The 24208-nt window shown below is 61.8% G+C and overlaps 1 protein-coding gene across 6 annotated transcripts in view; it reads left to right on the top strand.

The window, feature by feature from the left end:
* The window catches only part of LOC107498651 (myelin basic protein), a 64210-nt gene that overhangs the window by 14275 nt on the left and 25727 nt on the right, over positions 1-24208 (top strand). For 5 of the 6 annotated variants that reach the window (XM_036230161.1, XM_036230163.1, XM_036230162.1 and 2 more), the window contains exons 2-4: positions 1935-2006; positions 8014-8101; positions 23197-23633. In XM_036230161.1, the coding sequence (XP_036086054.1) occupies positions 1956-2006; positions 8014-8101; positions 23197-23633 (576 nt within the window). In that variant the 5' untranslated portion in view covers positions 1935-1955. The remainder of the gene's footprint in view (positions 1-1934; positions 2007-8013; positions 8102-23196; positions 23634-24208) is intronic. The other variant, XM_036230165.1, reaches the window with a different exon arrangement.

Raw genomic sequence — 24208 nt, 5'->3', positions numbered from 1 at the left:
GACTTTGCGCAAGCCACGCCCTTCGCCCCGCGCTCTCCCCGCTGCTAAGAGCCCCCGTCTGTACCTGCAGCTTCTACCCGCCTGTGTGTGCCGTTTCCCTGTGGAGCAGATTCCTGAGGCTGCTGTCACAGAGCCACTCACCGCTCCCTCCTTCCCTCCCTCTCCGTCCCCCTCCCCCCTCCCCTTCTCTCTCAGGCCTGAGGTGGTGGGTCAGGAAGGCAGGATTCCCCCAAAGGACATGCAGGGGGAGACTCGGCTTCCACAGGGAACAATGGCCTCCCCTTCCCGCCTCTGTCCTTGGGAAATAGCTCAAAGTGCTTGCAATCTAGGTCTTTTCTGGCCCCGACGCCTTCGGTCCCTTCGTTTGAAGGAATGAGGCCTCGTTTCCTCTCGGGCAGGACAGGAAGGCAGCCCTCGTCCTCACGTTTGGCTGGCCACATCGACACGACGCTCGGGGGATTTGCAACCTGTGGCGCGTTCTAAACGTCCCGTGGTTGTCCCTGTGAGGCGCCTGTGGTGGCAGGGGGTGTGTGGGGGAGGCCGTGCATCTCAGAGGTTAGCAGCCGCCCCATCAGAACCGAAGGCGCGTCCCCCCCACCCCCGCGTTCCAGCCGCGAAGTGGCTCTCCACCTTTGGTCTCGGGGAGCGAGTGAGCGAGTGTTTTCTTGGTGGCTGTTTTGGTGATATGGGCAGCTGTTTACTATGCTCTGAAACAGGGAGCTATAAGAAATAAAAACGACCGTCCGCGGGAAGTGGGCTTAGGCCCAGGCGCAGCAGAGAACGAGGTGGGGGGGGCGGGGCCTCCCAGGCCCTGACGTGAGCCCGTCTGTCCGTCTGTCCGGTGTCCTCCTCCCTCGGTGTCGTCTGGCTCGTTGTGCGCAGGAGCTCCCTGCTCTCGTAGGCCTGTGGTCCGGGTGTTCTTGCGAAGGCCAGGCCAGCAGACCGCCTGTGTGGCCTTGGACTCCGTGCTGTCCCCGGTGGCCCCACTCAGCGTGGGGTCTGTGCTGTCTCTGCAGGGAGGGGGCGGGCTCCGGGCTCCCGCGGGCGGCTCCGCCAGGCAGGCCCGGCCCGGCCGCTTGTGGCTCGTCAGCCTCCTGCTGTCCACGGGGCAGCCTGCCCTCCGCTCAGGCACTGGGAACATCTTAGAAATCCCGTCTTCCGGGTTTCAGAAGGCGATCGACCCATTTGTGACCTTTCCAGGAAAGCTGTTCCACCTTCAGCAGGAAGTTGGGACTCACACGTTCTTTAGAAAGAACAGATTGTGGAAAATCACAGTTTGCGCCTGTCCTTAAAGCCTGGTCACCTGGGGCCCTGGTGGCTCCTGCAGGCCCCGTGGGGGGCGTGAGCCATGGGCTGGACGCGGTTCGGCTAAATCCTGCACTGTTAGCCGTTTGGGGGGGAGGGGAGGTCACGAATTTGCTGCTAAGTTTGGGTCAGAAGCGCCCCTGAGGGCCGGGTGTGTCCTGCCGGCTTCGTCTTCCTGGGAGGGCGGCAGGTCGTCGGGAGGCCCCTCCGCCATGTGCGGGGTTTCTGAGCTGCTCGGTTCCCAGCGGGGAGCCCCGGCTCGCCAGCTTCCGTCTGGGGCGCCGCCGTCTCGGTGCCTCTCGTGACATCAGCCGTGGTCGCGAACCCGAGGCCCTCCACGGGCGCGGTTTGTGCAGGAGCCGAGGGGGTGGCGGGGCGGCGGGCCCTGCGGGCGGGAAGCACGTGTGCGCGCGCGTGCTGAGCGGCACTCGGTCCCGCAGCCGAACCTTCTAGCTCTTTGCGCGGACCCGCTAAGGAGACAGGCGAGCAGGCGCCTCCAGAGCTCGGGGTTCCGTTTCATCCCCTCGAGGCGGGCGCGGCACGCCTCACAGGACGGCGGCCCTGGCTGGGGACAGTGCCGAGCGCCCCGAAAGTCCCAGCTTAAGTGACGCCTTCTCCTTTCCTTTCAGCGTCCGCGGCGGCGGCGGAGGATGGGAAACCACGCGGGGAAGCGCGAGCCCGGCGCGGAGAAGGGCAGCAAGGTGAGGCGCGCGGGGCGACCCCGCGGGGGGCCGCGGCTCCCTGCCCGACTGTCCCCTGAGGGGCCCGGGCCACCGCCCTCCGCCGGCGCTGGGCGCGGGCTCGGCTCCCGCACCTCAGTGACCGCCACGTGGACCCGGCCGCCCTGAGCACAGCCCGACCCGGCTCACTCCTGGGTCCCTGACGTTCGCGGACAGCCGAGCCGAGGCCTCGGGTTGTTGGGGCTCAGGCCGAGGTGGAGACGGGCCCGCAGGCTCCGGGCTGGGGGCCTCCGGGGCCTCGCTGGGCCGCGACACCAGTGGGACCGCCGGGGGCAGAGGGGCCCCGCTCGCGCCCCCGCCCCAGCCCCCGGCTTCCGGGGTCTCCTTGCGGGACACGCCCCCTCCGCGGTCTCCCCTGCGCGCACTCCGCACCCTGCTTCCCCCGTCCTGCGTGTCCGTCCCCAGCTGTCCCCACGCCCTCGCCCAGACCTCAGGCCCCTGTTCCGCAGCCGGCCCGAGAGGCGGGACGGCGGCTCGGATGGGTGCGAGCACAGCAGTCCAGCCGCCTGCGCCCGCCCCCGGCCCCCGCCGCCTCCCCGTGGTGGGCGCCCGCGCCTGCCGCCCTGGCGGGAGCCCCCGTCACACCAGGGCGCCCGCGGGCCCGCTAGCGAGGGCGCCGCGTGGGGCCCGCGTGCGTGCGCGGCAGCCCCGGACTCAGCCCAGGGCAGGAAAATGGAAGAAAAAGTGGAGGCGCACGTACAGGTGTCATTTTCTCTGGAAAGTGGGGCGTCGCCCAGCGCCGCCTCCTGTCTGCTCACCGTCCTGTCCTGCGGCCATTGTCCGTAAGCAACCGAGGTCTGTGGTTTGGCCGTGTCATTTCTGCCTTTTGATGACGTGTGAGACGTCCCCGCTTTCTTTGGCGACAGCAGTTTTGGGTAGCTTTGCATCCAAAATCACGTGCCTTAGATTGTTTTTGTTTTTCTTTTGAATTGGTAGAAGGGCTGCCGTGATTAATGAAACATATATTCTATGCTTCTTACATAAAATAATCGGAATGTAAAATCTTTTTTTTTTGGCCATTCTTTTCTACTTTCTGACATTTTAGTCTTTTTTTAGACATTTGTTGCAGTGTAGTTCAAAGTAAAATATGACGTGGTATTTGGAGACTATTCCAGGAGGGTCCATGGGCCTTTGATGAGCCGTGGCTTCCGGGAGGAAACGGCACTCGTTTCACGGTTGGAATACACAATATTTGGTCCTTCTGTACAGGAGCATTATACTTCATGCCTCTCTTGCCAGCTCCTCGATGTTTAAAGTAAAATCCATCTTAATAAAAAGAAAATACCTAATAAATTTTTAAAATCTACAGAATTGTTTCTAAGCCACATGCTAATTTTAATAAACACAAAGGCACCTATAATATTTCCCAGCACACCTAGCGAACTTGGGAAAGACTTGCTTTTCAGGTTTTTTTTTTTAAGAAAATGAAAGAAAATCAATCTTTGAATAGCGTTTTTATTCTTGAGCCCGTAATAATGCTCTAAAAGGTAGGAGGCTGGGTGTGGGTTTTAGGTCTCAGTTCCATTAGTGCCTAAAATAAGTGTTTCGTGGACAACGCAGAGTCCCTCTGAACTGCATCGTCCCTGGACACGGAAGTTGTCCCGTGACCTGTCATGCTGAGTCACATGACAGAAACACAGATGTGTTTTGAAACTTCTGTCTTCTCGTAACTGTGATCTGACTTGCCTTGGTCGTCAGTTACGGAAGAAGAGGAGGCCGTGGGCTGATAAGCCACGTTTCTGAACGTGCCTTGGCGGAGGGCGGAGGGTTCAGGCCCCTGGCACAGGGTGGGACCGGTCTCCGCGGCCACCGGCGTCTGTCAGCACTTGCAGGCCTGACGTTCCCGAAACGCATTCGGTTTCCTGCTAAGGTTCAGGTGACTCACGCTGGCGCTGGCCGGGAGGAAGCAGGCGTGACCCTGATCGGTCTCTCCTGCTCGCAGGGCAGGCCGGGGCAGGTGTGGCGGTGGTGGCAGAGCTCAGCTTGGGAACAGACACCTGCTCAGGCGAGGCCGGCGCCGTGTGCCCGCCGAGCCTGTTCCTTCGAGTCGGGACACTGGCAGGCGGTGCAGTTAGGGACCCGCGTGAAACTTCTCTGCTTCTTAATTCATGGCCCCGGAATGCACCTTCAAACCTGTTTTTACTTAAGATCCCATTTTTGCTTTTTCTAAAGTATGGAAAATAGTCAGAAGATGAATGACGGGAAGACAAGCGGTGACGGCGTGCAGCGCGCTCTGCCAGCCGGGCGCCGAGCCTCTCGCCAGCCTCCCGCGTGCAGGCTCAGCATCACCCCCGAGGCGGGTGGTGTCACCGTGCCCGTCCCCGGTCAAGGGGGGGCCCGTGGGGGCGAAGAGCCTTGGCAGAGCCGGGGTGTGTGTTCAGGAAATGGCTTTACTCTGATGTGCCAACGAATCTGTCTTTTGAGCAAAGCTGTGTCTTCAGACACCAGACCCGATGTCCTTTCTGTCACATCCGGATCCCGGGAAGGACTCGGCAAACACACTCAGGTGCGGGGCGGCGCCTGTCGGGAGGGTTAGGAGGCCGGGCTCTCCTCATGCAGAGCGACAGGCGCGTGCTCAGCCGCCAGGGAGGGCCAGAGTGTCCTGCGGCCTTCTGCTCAGTGATGCGGGGTGCCCTTTGAACCGAGCAAGGCCCTCACGTGCCTCGGCTGGTCGTGTGTTAGATCGAGGACCCCTCTCCCTCCATGTCCCCCCCCCGTCCCCCGCTGCCTTCCTCGTGTGACCATCCTGTGCGTTCACTTAACCGCTGACAGACCAGCGGCTTCCAGGAGTAAACGGCAAGACATTCGTGTTCCTAAAATAGAAGCTTCTACGTCCAGTTACACAACAGGCCGTGATAAACAGTTTTACTCGGACCCTAGTCAATGCTTTTTTTGCCGTGACTGCTAAACCTCGATGCTTACATAACACCCTGAGCCCTCTTCATCATCGGAAGGACACCTGAGCCACACCGCGGGACAATCCCGCGAAGCCTGCGGCTCCTAAGCTAAGCCAACGGCTTCCCGAGGTGCCTGGAGCACGCGGTTCCAAAGTCTCGATGACGCGGGGACGTTTGGCTATACCTTCCCGCCAACGGCGCCTTTGTGGTTTTTCTGAGCATCGTTATGGAGGCGTCATCGCGTAGCGAACCCTTCACCCACGTGCAGCGAGCAGGGCCGTGGTCCTCGGTGCGCTCACAGACCTGCGGGGCCGTCCACCTGTCAATGTCGGGGTGTCGTTATCGCCTGAGAAACATGCCCCCTTCAGCCCTCCCCCCCCCCCGCCGGCCTCCGTGTCCCCGAGCCTCGGCAGCCACCGGCCCGCCGTCTGCCGCCAGGCTCCCCATTCCGGACGCTTCCCGCGACCTTGTGCCGCGCGACACGTGCGTCCTCCGCGGGCGCGGCGTCCTGGGTGCCGCCGTGTGGGGCGCATGTCGGCACTTCCCTCTCCCTTGGGCCAGAGCCGCGTCCCTGGTGTGGCCGGCCACGTTTCGCCTGTGTGTCCGTCTGTCGACGGACAGCCGACCCGTTCCTGCCTTTGGCTCCTATAAACCGCGCCGCTAGAAATAAAAACTCACGGACAAGCTTTTGTGCAGACATGTTTTCAGTTCTCTTGGTGTCTTCATTTAGAAAAACCCCTGGATTTCTCCATATCGACGTTATCAAAAATGCGTCCTGTGTTTTCCCCTGATGCCATAGAAACAGACGGGTCTCGACAGGGCGTCACGGGGTCGAAGTCTCACCTCACCAAGATTCGTGACCTCGTTGCACTTTTCCCCATGGGGCGGGGGTGGGGGGGGTCTCAGCGCTCCACGGGAGTCACTCAGGTGCCTTTATGTACCAGTCCACTCCAGTGACTCACCCTCGCCAGAAGCAGAGTTATCCAGCCTCGCGGTTAGAGGGAACAGCAAGCCTTCCAAGGTTTTAATTCCCCACATTTTAAAAACCGCCCTGGCCCTTGGCGCTGAGCCGCGCGCTGGTCCCACGTGGCTGGGCCAGCCGGCGTGAGCAGCAGCGCCCCGTCCTCACCCCGTTTCTTCCCTGCTCTGCACCCTGAGTTCCACGGGGTCCTGGCGTTGGGTGCATGTTTGTCCTTTTAATAGCTTTAGTGAAATTTAATTCATGTAGCATAAAATTTATTCACTGAAAGTGTGAAAATCAGTATGTTTTTGCATCTTTGATCGTGCAACCGTCACCACAGTCTGATTCTGTAAGGTTTTTGTCACCCCTAAAAGAAAGCCCCGCCCCCACTGGCCGTCGCTGCCCACCCCCAGCCCTGGGCAACCAGCGACGTTGCCTCCAGTCTCAGATGTGCCTCTCCTGGCCGTTTGTGTATCTGGGACGACCCCGTACGCGGCTCCCGCGGCCCGGCCTCTCTCGGGCAGGTTCTCGGCGTCCGTCCACGCGGCAGCGTGAGGCTGCGCCATGCTCCTTCTCGTTGCTGAACGAGCTGCGGGAGGAGCCCACATCTCCTCTTTCCGTTCGCGACCTGGCGGACATCTGCGTTGTTTCCACCAGTCCACACTACGAAGGATGCTGCGGACATTTGTGTGCGAGGTTTCGTGTGCACGTGTTCTCCTGGGCACACGCCTGGGGGCGGATTCGACGAGGCACGCGGCACCTCTATGGTCCGTTTTTTGAGAAACGGCCGAACTCCTCCACGGCGGTGCCCCGCGCTGCCAGCGACGTGTGTCGACTGGTTCGCTCCCCACCGACAGCCTCTTCGATCGTCGCCATCCTGGCGGGTGTGGAGCGGTGGCTCGCCGTGGTTCCGATGTGCATTTCCTTAACGGGTATGATGTGGAGCATCTTCGAGGCGCTTCCTGGCCATCCGCGAGTCTTTGGAGAGATGTCTTTTCAGATCCTTTGCCCGTGGTTTTCATTGGATGGCGTGTCATTTTGTTGTTGAGTTGGAAGAGCTCTGTACACATTCCAGACACTAGACCTTCATCAAGGACATGATCCACAAACGTTTCTCCCATTCTCCGAGTCGTTGTTCCTTGTCCTACGTGGTATCCACTGCGGCACAGGACGTTTTAGTTTCGATGATGTCCAGTTTCCCCATTATTTTGTTGCTGGTGCTTTAAGCACAACTATAAGGTGCCGATCTCAGAAAGCGTCGTGTAGGTGGCACTTGTTTTTAATGGCCAGAGTAAATCTGATTCTCACTTTGAGTCGGTCTCTAGTTCTTGTCATATTGTATCCGCTCTAAGACTGTTGTTTTAAAAGCAGAGTTTCGATGAGTTAAAATGTATCTTTAGGGGGAAATGCATTACTAGCAAGGACACTGGTAAAAAGACTCGTGGTTTCTGCTTCCTTTCTCAGTCTTCTCCTTGTCTAGGCCAGTGGCTCTCACCCAGGTTGGGGGGGGGTGGTGACCCCCTCAAGTGGAGAAGCCCTGGCCTGGACCGGCTAAGCCGGCCCTCGCAGGAATGTCCCCACCCAGCTCCGATTCTGCTGAAAAACGGACATGACTTTGACCCGAGACAGTGTGCGTAATCCTGGTTTTCATTCCCTTCACATTCTTCACTTTGATCTGCGAAGCTTCCCGTGCGTTGCTAGGACCTTTCATTACTTACCCAAACCCAGCCTAAAGCAAAAATGAGAATGACCCTTGTTTTTAAGAAAAGAACCAAAAATGCTGAGTAATAAGATCAAAGGCATAAGAACAATTTTATTACAACACACACGCGTACACACACGCACACACGCGCACGCACACACGCGCACGCACACACGCACAAAGGAAGGGCTGGGATTTGACCCCGCAGACAGGTGACGTTGACCGCTGCCTCCCAGGACCTCACGCCCCCGGGACAAGGGGACTGTTTTCACTCCACTGCCACGGAGCTTCGCTGAGTCCCGGAGCGAGGCGAGCTCCACCCGTGAGGACAGTCATGCTGTGTGACTTCTGCTGTCAGGTGTATGAGCATGCCTTAAGAGGGGGTTTTGTTTCGTTTTGCTTGTCCAGGATGGTGGCGCTCACAAGGGGGAGTCGGAGAAGAGGAGGGACCGGCCCGGACCGCCCCAGGACGCCTCGGAAGACAACGACGTGTTTGGTACGTGACAGGCGAGTTCCAGGACGTTGTTTTGTATGCTAACTGTGTGCAGATGGATCCTCGGGGCGGGGGGGGGGAGGCTCCAATTTTCTAATTACGCACGTGACCTATGAATCTGCCCACTGTGAAGCGCGAGCCCGACAAAGCGAGGACGGGGCCCCGGCGCCTGCGGGGTCCGTCCCCGTCTCGCTTTTGCCTGTTCTAGCTGCGTTCTGCATGTCTCTTTGTACACGCAGATGCCAGAGAGTTCCCAGATTTTTCCATATCGTGCGGAATTTCTCTGATCATCTATTTGCTTAATCGTGTGTGGGCAATAGAAAGCCTAACAGCGCCCATAAAAAAATCACCAACGGGGAAGTGAAACCATCCCCAAGCCCACATACCGGCTTAGTTTAACTACCAAGATCGACTCGGGAGGTGTGAGGAGACACCCGTTTTCTACAGGACCGCTTTTTTGGGGTTCCCTGGCGACATGGCCCGCGCCGCCTTTACATGCTGTCACCCACCTTCGCCTCTGCTCCCCGGGAGTGAACAAACAGGCTCTCCCGTGGCTTCTACATTGAGGCTCCTGGCTGCGCCTCGACCGCGTGACGGCGACTCGGCCGAGAGCCCGGGGCTGAGCAGACTCCGGGTGCAGCTGTCTGATCCTCGGCGGCTCCACCTGCCTGTGGGGGGGGGGGCCAGGGCGGCCGGCGGCACGGAGCCCGCGTGGGGCCTGCGGCCCCCGGCTGTGCACGGGGCCAGCCCAGCCTGCAGGGTGTGGCCTCGTCATGTCCCCTGGCCCGGTCTCCACTCGTTCAGCAAAACGGCTTCTTTATACTCGTCACTCGTCAGGCAGGACAAGCCGCCCCCCCCCCCGCCCCCACACACAGGTTTTTGCTCCGGGTTCACCTGCTCCTCTCCGAGTCCCACCCCCTGAGCCCACACACGTCGCCACCAACCCGCCGCCCACGTTCTCAATCTTAAGCTTCCGTGACAATCAGCGTGCCCCGAACGCCCGGGGGGTGGGGACCCCGACGCTGCCTGGGTGACCGTCAGGCCGGGAGTGCGCGGGACCCGACACGCCCCTGCTCCTTCACGGCCACGCCCGTTTGCAGGGCGTCTTCTTGGGGCGGGGGGGGGCCCGCTCCTCGGGGTCACGGGGAGGAGAGGGAGCAGTCGGCGGTGGCCTCCTGCTGGCGAGGCCCTGCCCGTGGGTATGGGTGGCCGCGGGGCGCCCGTCTGTCACCCCGCACGGAGGCGTTCTACATCGCCTCCTCGCTCGCATCGCCCAAGCACGTGTGTGTGAACACCTACGGAGGTGACAGGCACAAACGTCCCGTCTTAGGTTTTATAGACGAAGGAGAGTGAGTTTGACTATTTTGGTTAAACACGCTTCTTTTTAAAGCAAACGTCGCCGTTACTATTATTCTGCTGGGTCATTGCTTTTAGGGTTATTCGTGACAACGTGAGTGAGTCTGTTGTTATCGGATACACACACACTACGTACGTGTGCGTACATGTGACATTTATATGATACAGAATGAAAAAGGTCGATAATAAGCCTTTTCCTCAAATTATGAAAATAGCACAATTCCCCGGGCAGCCGCGTCAACCTCAGATAGACATTCGATTTGGGGAGTTATTATCCAGAGCCAAACGTGGAGACGCGGATGCTTCAGTCATGGCCGAGCTCGGTTCTGTCTCCTCCTGGGCAGCAAACTCCGTCTGCTCCGTGCACCGTGACTCCCGCGTGCCCACAGCTGGGCGCCACTCACGCTGCGGGACGAGTGTGCGGCACCCCCACCCCCGCGGGGATTAGGGTGAGCTCCCGCCCGTGGTCACCTCCGGGCCGTGCCCAGCTGACGCTGGTTTCAGGTTGAGTCGCAACAGACGGGAAGCGGGAGACTGGCCACGCGAGGACGTCCTCACTTCCTCCGTCCCCGAGGAAGGTGGCCGGGATGCCTCCGGGGTCCCCGTCCCTGTGCCCGGCCACCGAGTAATGCAGACAGCGAGGCCCTGCAGAGCTGCCGCAGGACTTGAAAGTCCCCCACTCCCACTGCTCCCCTGGACCCCGGTCCACGGGAGCAGGGGGACGGCTGGAACAACCACGGCCATCAACCTTGGCCATGTCGTCTTGGGGACCATGCACGAGATTCGCTTTAGAATCTGAAGCGCTCTACAAACGGCGCTCCGAGTGCAGTCGGCTCCCCCCATCTCACGCGAAGGCCTCCGGACCGAACAGAAGCTCCCCGAGCGAGACAGGAAGCCGCGGCTCCTCGCCATTCTCCAGACCGTGAGTCATCGGCCAGCCTTTCACAATCATCCTGCTGCTCCTGGCAACAGCCGCGTCCACGTGTCAGAAGAACCGGGCCCGTGCGGGGCGCACAAGCGCCGTGGCCTGTCACCCGCCTGGTTTCTGAGGTCGCAGCGTCTCCGGGTGTCTGGGAAAGTCGGGCGAACAGGGCTGTCTCAGGCTGGTGAGAGCTGCGGTCGGGGCCTTGGGGCAGCTTGCGGCCCGGGGCTGGCGATGGCCGGCGTGGGCACCGGGAGCTGCTGGCTCACGCCCTGCGTGCTCGAAACCACACGCTGCACAACACGCGGCCGCTCGCTTGCTCCGCGTCCCTCTGCAGGCCGCAGCCAGCCCGCCACGCGGCGACGCTGCTGGAACTTGTTTGCTTTTCCATTTCCTGGGGAACTCCCTCGGAGGGCTGTGTTCTCTCCCGGCAGGCGGCCGGTGACACTAGAGGGCGCGTTCGAGCCTCTCGCTGTGACCAGGCTTCTGACAGCGACCCGAGAGGGCTTTGCCCGGCTCGGAAGAGGAAGAGGAAGAGAACTGTTTTAGGGCGGGCGGCCAGGAGGCGTGGGCACCGTCTGAGCTTTGGAGAACCAGGCCGGCTCGCGGTGGCCCCGTCACATGGCTCTTCCTGAACCACATACCCACACACATGGCACACGCTGTCCATGTCATCTGAAAACCAGGCAAGAAGGAAGGGGGTAGGGAGCCCCCTCCCTCTGAGTTCCCCAGTCACGGGGCTCGAACAGAGCAGGTAGTTCAGCTGAGCCGAGGGAGCCCCGAGGTCCCCTGAAGTTATGGGGACCGAGGAGAGACGTGTCCATGAGGGGGCAGCGCTGCTCTTTCCGGAAAGACTGCGGTTCCCTCCGGCATGACCTGTGGCCCACAGCTCACACGCCGGAGCTGAGAGGACAGCCCGGGCAGGAGGGACAAGACCCCCAAGTCCACAGCAAAGGACGGCCCTGCCTGCGTCACCCACACAGCAGCTCAGAGGTGGACCTCACCTCAACCCCGAGCCCTCCGCTGCCCCAATGGAAACGAGACCCGGTCAGCAGAAACGTCCTCACTCTGCCCAGGAGGCGCGGAGCCCCATGCCGGCCCGGGAGCTCAGTGGTTCCGCTGGTGGGGGCACCCTTTCGCGTCCGGCCTCCTGGCGAGCACGTCGGGGTGGAGAGGGGAGCTGCCCATTGTCCGGGCAGAGTGACAGGGACTCAGCACACACAGGCAGAATGGCAGCTCTGAAAGGCACTCGGGCAGGCCCCGCCCGGTCCCTGCGGTCAGGGCGGCTTGCCATCCCACGGTGGTGTTACCAGGGAGCAGCAAGCCATGGGGCTGGGAGAGCGCCCGGCCCGCTGCCACGTGCCCACTGCACAGGGCAGAGGGCATTGGGGGGGTGAACGCCCCACACCTCTCTGGGAGCCCGGGGGCCGGTGCCCCCACCCCGTGCCCACGCTCTCCTTTCGGCGGAGTACAGCGACCCCGCTAATCCGGGTTTTCCCACCAGCGCTCGGTCCCCGCGGCCCTTCCACGTTCCTCCCCAATTGCACAATGTGTCGTTATGTCTGGGGGCGCCGTCAGCTGTGGGCCAGACCCCGACCGCCTCGCGGCTCTGGGAGAGCTGTCGGGGCACCTTGTAGACTGACGCACACCGACCCGCGGCGGCTAGTCGCCTGTGTCGTCAAACCCTTAGCAGCGGATGAGCAGACGGGTCTGGCCACAGGAAGCGGCCGACAGAGAGAAGGGGTCCGCAAGGGGCGGAGGCCGTGCGGGGGCGGGGGCGGGGGGGGCGGTGCTGCGGGGCGGCCGGTGGCCCGGGGCTCGCTGCCTTGTGTCCTGGGTCAGCGGAGCCCGTCTCGTCGCCCCACGCCACAGCCCAGGGAGACGCTGCGGTCCGCGGCAGCGCGGTCCGGACGAGGCCTCCGCAGTGCGCCGCGAGCTGGCTGTCCGCAGGGCGGCACCGGGCAGCGGCGACGCGAGGGCACTGTTGCCTGCCCCCCCCCCCGCCCCCCCGCGCTCACCCCCGCTGGTCCTGGCCCTCGGAATGAGGTGTGCGGCTCAGGGTCACTTGAGGCCGGCAGCGCCACAATAGGACAACTGAAGGGCTTCTAGGACAAAGGGAACACAGACCGCACAGCGCGCAAATAGCAGCTGCGAGGGGCGTGGCCCGGCCTGAGGCCCCGCCCCCTCCGCGCCCAGGCTGCGGCCTCTCCCGGGTCCGGGTCCGTCCACGCACCCGCCGCCGCCTCGGAGGCGTTAACGCGCGCGCCGCGCGGCCTCCTGCTCGCACCTCCCTTCCGCGGGCGCGGGGCCCGGGGCGCCTCGTCCCCGCTCCCTTCCCGTGGTGGCCACCGCACCCCGACCCACACAGGGACGCCCCTTCAGGGCGGGAGCGCTGTCTAGAGCTGTCACGCGCCGCGCAGAGGCCGGCGTGTCTAAGCCATTCGAACAGAACCTTTTATTCAGTGGCATCCATGGGGCTGGGTTCCAGTCACCCAGGAGCGACCTCCAGGAATGGGGAGCCGGCCCTGCGGCAGGACACGGCGGCCGCAGCGCGCACACAGCGCAGGCGCGGCGCGGGGCGCGGGGGACGCGTCTTCGTGCTGCGGGGCCACTGCGCATCTTCAGAGCCACGAGGCGGCCCCACGGCCGTCGCATCGTGTTCTGTGTGGCTTGGTTTGTGCACCTGCTTCTCTCTTCCGAGCCAGGACTGTTCTCTGGGCCAGACGGGCCTCCTGGTCAGGACCCCGAGCCCACAGGTCCCCACGGATGGCGGGGACGTCGAGCGAGGCTCGGCGTCTGGGAGTCGCCAGAGCAGCCGGATGTGGGTCGCTGCTGTCCACCCGAGAATGTCAGCGCTACGAGCTCTGCACCTGGCAGAAGCTGATGCAGTGCTTGATTCCACAGCTACAGAGCCGCTTCGTTTGGGGAGGTGAAGACAGCCATTAGGAGCCCAGCGTCGACGGCCGCTAATCTAGCCACACACGGCCGGAAGTAGCGGCCACGAAGGCTCCGTGGATTGCTAGCCCTATCCCGTTCCCGCTGTGACCAGCGCCGAGCGCCCGCGTCCCCCGAGGCCCTCTGTTCAAGCCCCTCAGGCTCACGTCCGAGTGCCCTGTGAGCCACCCGACCAGCTTTTCACTCTAAAGTTGCTGAACTTTAAAAAAGAAGGGAAAGCAAACCGGCCGCTTCCGTGGCGGGGTTGGGACGGAGGCCACGCAGACTCCCTCTCCGCAAGGAATGGCGCAAACGTTGTTGTATTTGTTTAAGTTACGGTGGACTCTTCCCACAGACGCTTCCGGCGCCGTTTCTGCACCTCAGGGTGGTCTCCGCGCAGGACGCGCTGCGCTCAGGGAGATGACCCCCGACCCCCGCTCAGACCCCGCCCTGCTCAGCGAGGGCTTTCCGTTCACTGTTTTGACCTCTTCACTTACAGCGCAGTGATTTGGGGGAGTAAAATCCGATGCCAGTAAGAGGCCTAACACAATAGTCTCGTTGCAAAACATTTTAGCTTCCCTCCTTCCGAGCTTTTCAGTCGCACAATGACATATTGTAATATTTGCACAGAATTTTCCTCTGAAGATTAGTAGATCCAACTCCTTTATTGCATACTATGTGCACTGTCGTTGACGGGCTCTGACAGATGCACACTCATCAGTTAACTTGCTGGCGTTTGGAATTAAATACCAAATGTATCTTCGCTTCTCCCAATTGCCTTAAAAACTCATTGAGCACATCCCTCCATCTTCCTATTTCTTTCGCTTTGATGAAAGCTCTATTGAAACAACAAAACAGTAAAATGAAAATGTCCCTAATCGCTTTTATTTTTTTACCGCTCTATTGAGCTATAATTTACTTCCCATAAAGTTCACTCGTTTTCAGTGTACAGATTAAGGGTCCGAGCAGATCCACAGTTATGCAACTGTCACCGTACTCTAACTTTAGAACGCTGGCATCCCGCCGAGGAGAAGCCTGTTGCCTGGGCTGTCCCACCCACTTCCGGGCCCTGGCGACTCTCCGAGGGTGGGCTCGTGCCTGCACGCCGCACAGGCGGCCTCTCAGACTGGCGCCTGTCACTCGGCGCGGGGCCTCCGAGGCTCGCCCATGTCACAGACCGCGTCCCTTGCCTTCCGTGGACAGCCCTCGCGTGGTGCGTGCGCGGGTGGACCTTGTTGCTGGGGGCCTCGGCGTCCGGGCTTTGGGGGCATGAGTGTGCCGTTCTCGCGGGCGGACGCCGGCCGGTGGTGGCCGTACTTTGTGTTACGCTGAGCGTCCGAGGGCAAGGCCGTTGGCTGAGTTTCACCATCATGTCTGTCATTCGTATTCGGGTGCTCGCCGAATGCCACGCCCCAGAGGCGAAGTCCTCTTTAGTGTCCGATTTGCTCGACCCGCGCGGCTAAGGAGTGGATGGCCCTGCGTGGCCACCACCTCGGAGACGGCTTCTTCTGTCTCCACAAACCTCCAGCCACTGGGTGGCCAGTGGCATCTGGGCATCCATCGTCCACTTGAATTCTCTAAGCCAGCGCTTCCCTGCCCTGGCACGGGCCCGAAGGGCCAGCCCGCAGGGAGAGGCGCGGGTTCAGGGGACGCCGCGGGAGGAGGCTCCATGGCCACTGAAAGTCTCAGGGGGCTGCGGTCCGTCACACACACACACGCCTGCCTTCCCGAAGGCACAGTTGAGAGGGTTCACATGGCTCTGCCCGGACTCGGGGTACAGGGAGGACCACCGGTTTGGGGGGAGGACTCGGAGGCAGCAGTGGGATGGGCCAACCCTTGAAATCCTCTCATAGGACCCGAGGGACCGGGGCCCGTCCCCCCCCTCTGTCCCTCCGTCTGAGTCCCCCCACCTGGGAGCAGCAGAGCTGCACAGTGCTGTGTCTCAGGGCTGAGTGTCTGCATGTCAGGTGCAGTTACGGGTGAGTGCGGGCAGGCGACCCGGGGTGCCCGAAGGAAACTGGGGAGTGGCTTACGCAGCGGAGCTCCCACCTCTGCGGGTGTCCAGACAGCCACCACGGCAGCCCCACCCAGCCCAAGCAGCGGCCGCAGGGCTCCACGTCACCGCTGGACTAAACAGCGACAAAGCCACCAGGGACAAAGGTACAGCGTAGATAGGGAATATTGTCAGCGTTCTCAGTCAGATACCCTATAAAGTGCAAATGGGATCTGATTATATGATCGTGATAAATTGTCTTGAAATGATTTCCAAAAAAAAAAAAAGAAGAAAATGACCAAACCCCCAAAAGTAAAAAGCATTTAAGATAGCAGTACGTGCTTTGATGCGTACAAACAGCTACAGAGGCAGCAGAGTTGCCCGAGACCATTTTCATAAAGGACACCTCGAACGGCCTCTTTTATTTCCATTTATCTGATTCTCACATCACTTCTTCTTCATCTGAAAAAGTCATGCTTTATTGCCTGAGGTTTTCATAAGTGTTTCACTGAACATTCCTGACTGGGAGAGTTTTCAAGTTATTTTTCATCCTTAAAAAAATGGCAGTGGCTGCCCCCGGCTGGTACCGGGCTTCTCCACGTGGGCACCTTCTCGGTGCCCGGACGCCGTCTCTGAAAAGCAGACATTGTGTGGACAGCCCCCATCTCCGCCCAGACATTTGACACCATTGTTCTTGTGGCTTCCAGGGACAGAAAGTCCTGCAGTACAGATCTGCAACTGTCCCCAAGAAAAGATCTAAAAATAAGCCTCTCTTTACTGAAAGGCTCAGTGGTCGCTGTATGGGTGACGCCTCGCCTTGCGAACCCAGACCTTGCCTGCCCCGCAAAGCGAGTACATGTAACAGTTACTGTTTCTGACTAGTTTTCTCCAGTAACTAATAATCAAAGTATCCCGTGAATACTTACAAAATAACACAAATGTCCTTAGAAGTGGGATGGCTAAACTCGATACTATGTTTTAGCGGAGGAGGCACCGTAGCTGCTCTCGCTCGGCTCACAAAACCCGGGCTTCCGCAGTCACGTTGCGCCAACTCAGCTCCGAATTCTGCTGAGCCCTCACCGAGCGCTCACTCCTGCTCTCGCAGCTCAAAATGACGGGTCACAGGGGTCAGGAGGCTTCTGCGAAGGGGCAGGTAGGTGGAAGGTGTTTTACGCCTCACGCTCGCTCAGCTCTGCCTGGGGAGCCTGTCAGCAAATGGGAGGGGCCGTTCCCGCAAGCCCCGAGAAACACGGAAAGGTTCGTTTCATGGACTTTCCATGTGTCCTGAAGTACTACTTTTTTCTTTTTAACTAAGGAGGGAAAAACATTCTCAGCTGGCAGGCCGTACGAAACCAGGGGGCAGGCCAGCCTGGTCCAGGGCACGGCCCGCCGACTCAGCCGGCGCTGGCCAGGGAGACCGCGTGGCCGCCCGTGCAGGCCAGGGCGCGAACAGGGTCTCTGCGGACCCGTGAAGTCCCGCCCTTCAGAAATGTTACACGAAGAGCTAGCGGCATCCCCATCATATGAATGAATTGAAGAATAATTCTTCCACTAAGCAAGTAATAGACACCGACGTGTGCACACGTGTGTGTTCGCGCACACATAGTCGCACACGCGTGCACCCTCCCTACACAGCGGCGCCTCCATGCCAAGCCCGGGGGCGGGGGTGCTGAGAGCCCGAGGCAGAGTGGGGGCCGCGCCCCAGGACCCCGTGATGGAAATCACGCGGTGCGGCCGCGGACAACAGGGCTGCGTTTCCGCCCGCTGCGTGCTGGGGCGCGGCCTGCCCCGACCGCCTTGTGTGCGACATCGGGGCGCCACGTGCTCTCCACGGGTCCGAGGGCCACACGTGTGGTGTGTCAGCAAGTCCTTCGTGAACACAACCGCGGTCCCCTCAGCCCTCAGAGTGGCCGGCCGCGACCTCTCACACTTCTGAGTGGTGATTTCGGAACTTTGTCTCGTGTCCATTGCTGGCCAGGAGCCCCAGCAGCCCCCTGTGTCCCCCTGCTGCTGCACCCCCCCCACTGCCTCTGACAAAGGCATCATTTTTGCTTTCGAATTTTCTCCTCCCTTCTTACAAACCCCTGGCTGAGAGGCCACTCACAGCCTTGCCCGGGACGCACGTCCACCGCAGCCAGCAGGGGCTCTGCGCCCGGGGCCCCCCCATGACCCGACCCGCACCCATCCCCCACCTCGTGCCCCTCCCCCGCGACACTCAGACGCGTGTTGTGAATGTGTGAGTCCGCGTGCGTGCGTGCGGGGTCCAGGCGGTTCCGGGCACGTGTTTGAGCTTTTCTTTGTGGCATTTCTGACCCGCGGAAGGAAGTGAGAACCTCTGTGGACATGTCCTGGGTCCCCGGGAAGGACAGCAGGTGCTGGGCCTGGGGTGGTGGTGGAATGGGGGGTTGCCAGGACTGCCCCGAGCTTGGAAGGCCCCCCCTCACCGTGCGAGGTGCCCTGGACGAGGCCTCTTGCCCCAGGAGACCCTGGGCCATGCCTGGAACTGGGGTCTGTGCCAACTCAGTCCTCCGGAGCGTGCACTGGCCGCTTCAGGGGGTCCCAAGGCTGGTGGGAGGTGACAGCCCCAGCTCTGGGCCAGGAATGCGATCCCTCCCGGCCATTTCCAGCCCCCGTGTTCTTAGCTCAGCATCACACAAGGCTGATGTCCAGGGGTCAGCCAGGCCGGCACTTCCTCGGGACCTCAGAGATCCTCGCCGAGGCACATGCTGGCCATTGGCGGAGCCCAGTGCTGCAGAGTCATAGGATGAGGGCCCTGTCTCCATGCTGGCTGCCTGCTGGGGTCACCTTCCGCTCCCAGAGGCCGCGCTTGGGAGCCTGCATGTGGACCCTGCAGGTGGACCCTGCATCTCTAAAGCCAGCAGCGGTGCAGTGTGTGGAGGGAGGAGTGGATAAGTAGGTGGGTGGATGGGTGGAAAATGTACAGGGCCTCATCGATGTGCACAGATCTTCTCAGACTAGTTTTACAAATTTCGTAACCATGGCAATGGTAACCAAGGCCTCTGCGTGCTCACTGTGCGCATGGCTGAGGCACCTCCTTATCTGTGCCTCCTGCACCCATCAGAACTGCACTGAAGGAGCTCGGACCACCCACTGGACCTGCAGGCGAGGTGCCCAGAGCTTAAAGAAGTTAAAACGCGAGGTCGCAGTCACACAGGGAGCAGAACCGGAAACCCAGGTCCTCCGGGTTTGACCGCAGCAGACCCTAGGGCTTTGCATCCAGACTCAGTGTGATGCTCCTGCAGCCACCGGCGAGCACAGGGGGCCACAGGGGGACAGAACTTGAACTGATTCACTCTGGGAGGAAGCGAATCAGCGGTGCCTGCGAGGCCACCTTCGGGGACAGCGCAGCCTGCAGGGGCTGCTGACTGCGGGGGCGGCTGCGCCGTGGGCGTCGCGGGGGCCGCAGGAGCAGCACGGGCAGGTCCTGGGCTCCTCCCGAGCCTCCTGATCGGCGCCCGCCGTGTCCGGGGGGCTGCGCGCGGACTGCCTCCAGCTTCACCGACGCTCAGGTCCCCGTAGATTCAGGCTCCCAGTGGAGCCGCCCGCTCTGAGCCCGCCCTACGTGGGGCTGTGTCGCTGTGACCCCGGCCTGCTACAGGAGGTCCCGAGGGGGAAGCTATTCAGAGCACATGAAAACCTCACATCGTGGGTGCACAAGGAGGCATTGGCATGTGACGGGTGGGCGGACAGGGCTCGTTTGTGAAGACGGTTTGAGAAATGTCCGCCGGCTGCCAGGCGGGCGGCCGCACGCCTCTCATAGATGCGGAATTTCTGCCATAGCAAAGCCACGTCCACACCAGGCCCTTTTGTTTCCTTCCCCCCACTGGTGGCCCCAAGCACAGCGTGCCAGGGACAGAAGTGTCCCCAAACAAGGAGGGCCCTCTTCAGCGCTGGCCCACACTAGCGAATTCCAGGGCCCCCTGGTCCCCGTGGTAGGAGACGAGCAGGTGCCCGCAGCACCCCTTCTCCCCATGTCCCGCCCGCAAGCAAAGCACAGCCGCGCGCCCTGAGCATGCGCCCTGAGCACGCGCCCCCTCCACGGCCCTGCCCTCTGCTCCGCTGGCCGCAGCCCCGCCAGCCTTCCAAGATGGGAGGGGCGGCCAGTCCAGGAGCAGGACGGGCGTGGTCGGCCCCTGTGGCTCCCCATGTAGGGTGGGGCAAGATGGTCTTGTATCTGGCGATGTGTGTCAGAACGGTGAGCGCGAAAAACCTCCTTGACAGAAAACCCTGGAAACTCCGTTCGGGCACAAACTCCGTTCGGGCACAGAGCACCAACTTCGTACCTTTGACAACACTAGGGGCGTGGCCAGGCCTCGGCCCAGCGCCATGGTGTCCGCTCTGAAGGACGTGACCTTGGGCGCGCGCTCTTACTTAGCTGGGTCGGCTCGCCCCAGACGAGGCCTTGACACGGGTGCTCCGAGCTGGCCTACATCGTAAATGGCTTTGAGCGGCTCGATCATCTTTAAGTCACCATTCGATGAAAATATGGAGGACAAATACAGGTGTAAAAAGCATGAGTCTAAAACGCCGAATCGCTGGCCCCCCACTGTGAGCGCCCCTCACGATGGCGTCTGTCCTGCCGCTGTGCCGAGTTAGAAAGCAGGAGCCCCGCGAACCTCCACGGCTGGCAGCCGCCCTGCGGTGCTGGCCACGGGGGACACACGTCCAGGGACGCAGGCCTCCCGAGGGGGGGTCAGGATGCGGCCGGGGACGCAGGCCACCGTGGCCTTCACAAGTCGACGGGCCCGAGGACAGGGAGCAGGGCACTCGTGCGGGGGCGCACTGGGGAGCAAAGGCCAAGCAGGTGGACAGGCTTGTCCTCGGCGCTGTGACAGTAACGGTCACTCGAGAGCGTGAGCTCAGGGGAGTCGCTCAGCCGCTGTCACAGTGGAGCCGTGGGAGAAACCGAGGCGCAGACTCGCGGTGGGTGGGCGGGGCAGACGGGAGAAAGGAGGCCGGGCTCGCGGTCACCCAGGTACAAACACCAGTGGGGCCGAAGGAGGCGGCGCAGCCGGACGCACGGGCCGGAGCGGGGCCCGCAGTCACTACGGCTGTCGGTTTCTTTAGATACTCAGCGGCGTCCCCCGATGTCACCATCCTGTTGGGTGGGTGTCCCTGCTCCAGAAAGCGCCCGCGGTGCGTGACGTCCCTCCGTCCCAGGGAGCCAACGCCGTCACCTTCGGCAGGCCGGCGCGCATCCCACTTAGGTGTCCTGGGGCTCACTCCAGCAATTAGATTGAGGTGACTCTTGGTTTTGTGTTTTAAAGTTTCCTCGCAGTGCGTGTGAGTCTGAGCGGTGACAGGCGGCGTTTCTCGTGCGTTTCTCTGGGCTTCGGGCGGCCGCGCAGAGCGCTCAGCTGGGTGGCGGGACTCGCGCTGCTGCGGGGCTGGAGCTGACGTCGGCCGAGCCCCGCGCCCTGCCCGGCCGCTGCGCATGCGCAGACCCTGCCTGCTCCCGCAGCCCCGTGGCGGGGAGCCCTTCTCGGCGCCCCAGAATAACCGCAGTCAAAGCCCAGCTGGGCGGAGAGCTCAGCGCTCAGAGGCGCGCGTGCCTTGTGAACGCGCTCCGCCCGCACAGCGCAGCGACTCTTCTCCACACGCGTGTTAATTCACGCAGGGCGCGAGGCTCGGCCAGAAAACGGCGCCCTCTGCCGCAGGCCGAGACGGGCCCCGCGCCCCGCCGGGCCTCCCGGGGCTCCGCGTTCTTCCCTGGTCGAATCGCTCCGCGGCCGTAAAGGTCGTGCCCTACTCTGAGTGACCGTGTCTCACGCGCAGCGCGTGGCCACGGCACGCACAGCTGACAACCCAGGAGCGTCGGCCAGGCCACAGTGGTCCTGTAAGGCCCTCTGCCCTGGAAATGCAGGCCAGTATGAGTGTCACTCACGGGACAGGCTCTGGACCCCTGTGGCTCTGCCGGAAGAGTGTGGGATCATTTGCCCACCGTCATTTGGGTATTTGTGGAAGTATGTGTTGTAGATACACAAACCTCCACAAGGAGGGACCGTGAATCCGCCCTTATGTGCAGCCATCCCGACGTTCCCCTCCCCGAGGGCATCATCACCTCTCCCTGGACTGCAGCCCCTCCCCCTGCTCTCCTGCAGGCTGAGCTGTCAGCTGCCTGGGCCCCGCTGGCATCTCTGTCACCCTTGGGAAAGCCAGCCCCACCCCCGCCTGGCCCCAGGGTCTTCAGTCTGGCCACGGTGCACACCCCGCCCACCTGGCCATCTGCTTCCCCTGCCCCAGGGTCCTCACCTCCCCTGAAGCCAGCGCCGCACCTGCCCTCAGGTGGCCCACACTGTCACTTCCCCAGCCGTCCTGTGTTACATGGTATGAAATTATACATTACATCCATTTCCTCGGCTGTCACCACAACAGACCACCACAAACCGGGTGACTTGAAGCGACAGGAAGTTCTCTCGGGGTCCTGGGGCTGGAAGGTGGAACTCAGGCTGCCAGAGGGGCAGCTCGCGGGGAGGGTCCCGCCCCTTACCTTGTGGTGTCCCTGGCGGCCTTGACGTCCCCTGCTGTGGACACGGCGCCTCAGTCCCTGCTTGCATTGTCACGTGGCCTCTTCCCTGGTTGTCTGTGTCCAAAACCCCTTCTCAAAAGGACGCCAGTCATGGGATCGGGGCCGGCTGCTCCAGTGTGACCTCTCTTAGCTTGGGCATGTCTGCAGCAGACCCTATTTCCAAATAAGGCCACGGCCATAGGTGCCGGGGGGAGGATGTGGACACGCCATTTGGGCACGTTGTTTGAGCCATAACATACATTTCATTTATGTCCATCAGCCCAGGACCGTGTCTTGTCTGTCACTGTCACCCGCACGTCTACAGCACACTACGCCTACCAGGTCCTCGGGAAATGATGCGGGCGGGGGCGGGGGAGGGGGGTTGGTGGCCGGATGAATGGGTAGATGCCTGGCTGGGTGGCCGGGTGGGTACATGGTGGTGGGTAGGTGAGTGGAAAGGGGGGAAGGCGGCTGGGTAGATGGGTGGGTGGCCGGGTGGCTGGATGAGTAGGCAGGTGCATGAATGCTGGTGGCAGGTAGACAGGTGACGAGTGAGGAGTGGATGGACAGGTGGGTGGGTGACTGGGTGGGCGGTAGACGGGGGAGTGGCTGCATGGGTGTTGTTGGGTAAGTATCAGTGAAGCGATCATCAGATGGTCAGGTGTGTGAATGGTCTCACAGGAAGGTGTGACTAACCTGCATTTTCTGCAGATAAGGACTAAAAGTTGGGGAGGAGACTACATGACATTCACGTACACCTAACCCACACCTTGAGAGCGAAATGGGCATGTGGCCGTTCCCGCCGCGGCCGCACACAGAGGAGCGGCCGTGTCAAGGGCCTGAGTGGGCACTGCCTGAGGCCAGAGGCCTCTTGTGGCATCTGGACACGGAAAAGCCCAAAACACCCATTTCTTTAAGGCGGGGACTGCAGGAAGCGCGGGAGGCTCCCTTTGTGCCGAGAACACTGAAAATACCTTTGTCCGACGGATGCTCCCAACGCCACGTGGGCGGCAGTGGGCTTTTTCGATAACAAATGACCCCCCAGGTGCCTGCCATCCCGGATTCTCTAAAGGCAGCAAGGGCAGCACCCAGGGGGGCACTTGGCACACTGGCTGTGTGCTCCGGCCTCTGCCGAGGTCCCGGGCCTGGAGTGATGGCCGCCCCAGGCCTGAGCCGTGGAGCTGCAGCCTGGTGCCCCGTCCAGGCCGGCGAGCGCTGGGGCGGCCTGGGTTGCCGGAGCCGCAGGCTGCAGCGGCTCAGCCGTGGGTTTTGTAGGAGACCAGTTGGCCAGCCCTGGAAGAAAGCGGCTTTGTCCGCCGTGCAGCTTTGCACGGCCCGTGTTCACATCTCGCTGTTGTTTGCAGGGGAGGCAGATGTGGGCCAGAACAATGGGCCACCCGCTCAGGGAGCAGCCGTGACAGACTCCGAGCGCACAGCGAACCCCAAGAATGCCTGGCCGGACGCCAGCCCAGCTGACCCCGGGGGCCGCCCCCACTTGATCCGCCTCTTTTCCCGAGATGCCCCCGGGAGGGAGGACAACACCTTCAAAGACAGGCCGTCGGAGTCGGACGAGCTGCAGACCATCCAGGAGGACAGCGCCGCCGCGCCCGAGGGCCTGGAGGCCATGGCCGCACAGAAGAGACCCTCGCAGAGGCACGGGTCCAAGTACCTGGCCTCCGCCAGCACCATGGACCACGCCCGGCACGGCTTCCTGCCCAGGCACAGAGACTCGGGCTTCCTGGACTCCCTGGGGCGCTTCTTCGGAGGTGACAGGGGTGTGCCCAAGCGGGGCTCAGGCAAGGTGAGCTCTGAGGAGTAGCGGCGCGTGTGTTTGAGTGGACCAGGAAGGGAGCCGGCAGGTGAGCGGGGCCGCGGCGGCCGCGAGTCGCCCTCCGCTGTCCGGGCGCTGTCCTTGCCGGAAGTGCTGGCTCGCGGCCGCGGGCGGGCTTGGGCTGCTGCTCCCTCGTTTCCCCCTAACTCGCCCTCGTCCCGCAGACACGAGGGGGTGCAGTCAGGCCGTGGCTCGGGAACGCAGCATGCTCTGACCTCTGCGTCTCTCGGGGGGCCCGGATGCTGGCCTCGCAGAGGGCAGCTCTGCGCGGGCCGCCGGGTCTCAGCTTGGCGCCTGCGGCTGCCCCTCCTTCCGCCTTCGGCCGGGCTTCTGCTGCTAGCTTCCTGTGCTTTGCAACAATGATTCGATTGAGGATTTGGAACAGACTAGAAATACAGATTTGCCTCGAGCAAACATTGTCTCTTGTCTGAGCTGTTTGGCCGGGGGTGGGGGGCGGGGTGGTAAACGAGTGTATAGTGTGTCTATGAATCAAAACCGTGTTCTTTTGTGATTCCATTCATTTGAAAATAGAGCCTGTGAACTTT

The sequence above is a fragment of the Rousettus aegyptiacus genome, unplaced genomic scaffold (assembly GCF_014176215.1).
Source record: "Rousettus aegyptiacus isolate mRouAeg1 unplaced genomic scaffold, mRouAeg1.p scaffold_m13_p_12, whole genome shotgun sequence".
Taxonomy (NCBI): domain Eukaryota; kingdom Metazoa; phylum Chordata; class Mammalia; order Chiroptera; family Pteropodidae; genus Rousettus; species Rousettus aegyptiacus.
The sequence above is the reverse complement of the archived record's forward strand: the minus strand, read 5'-3'. Positions and strand labels throughout refer to the sequence as shown.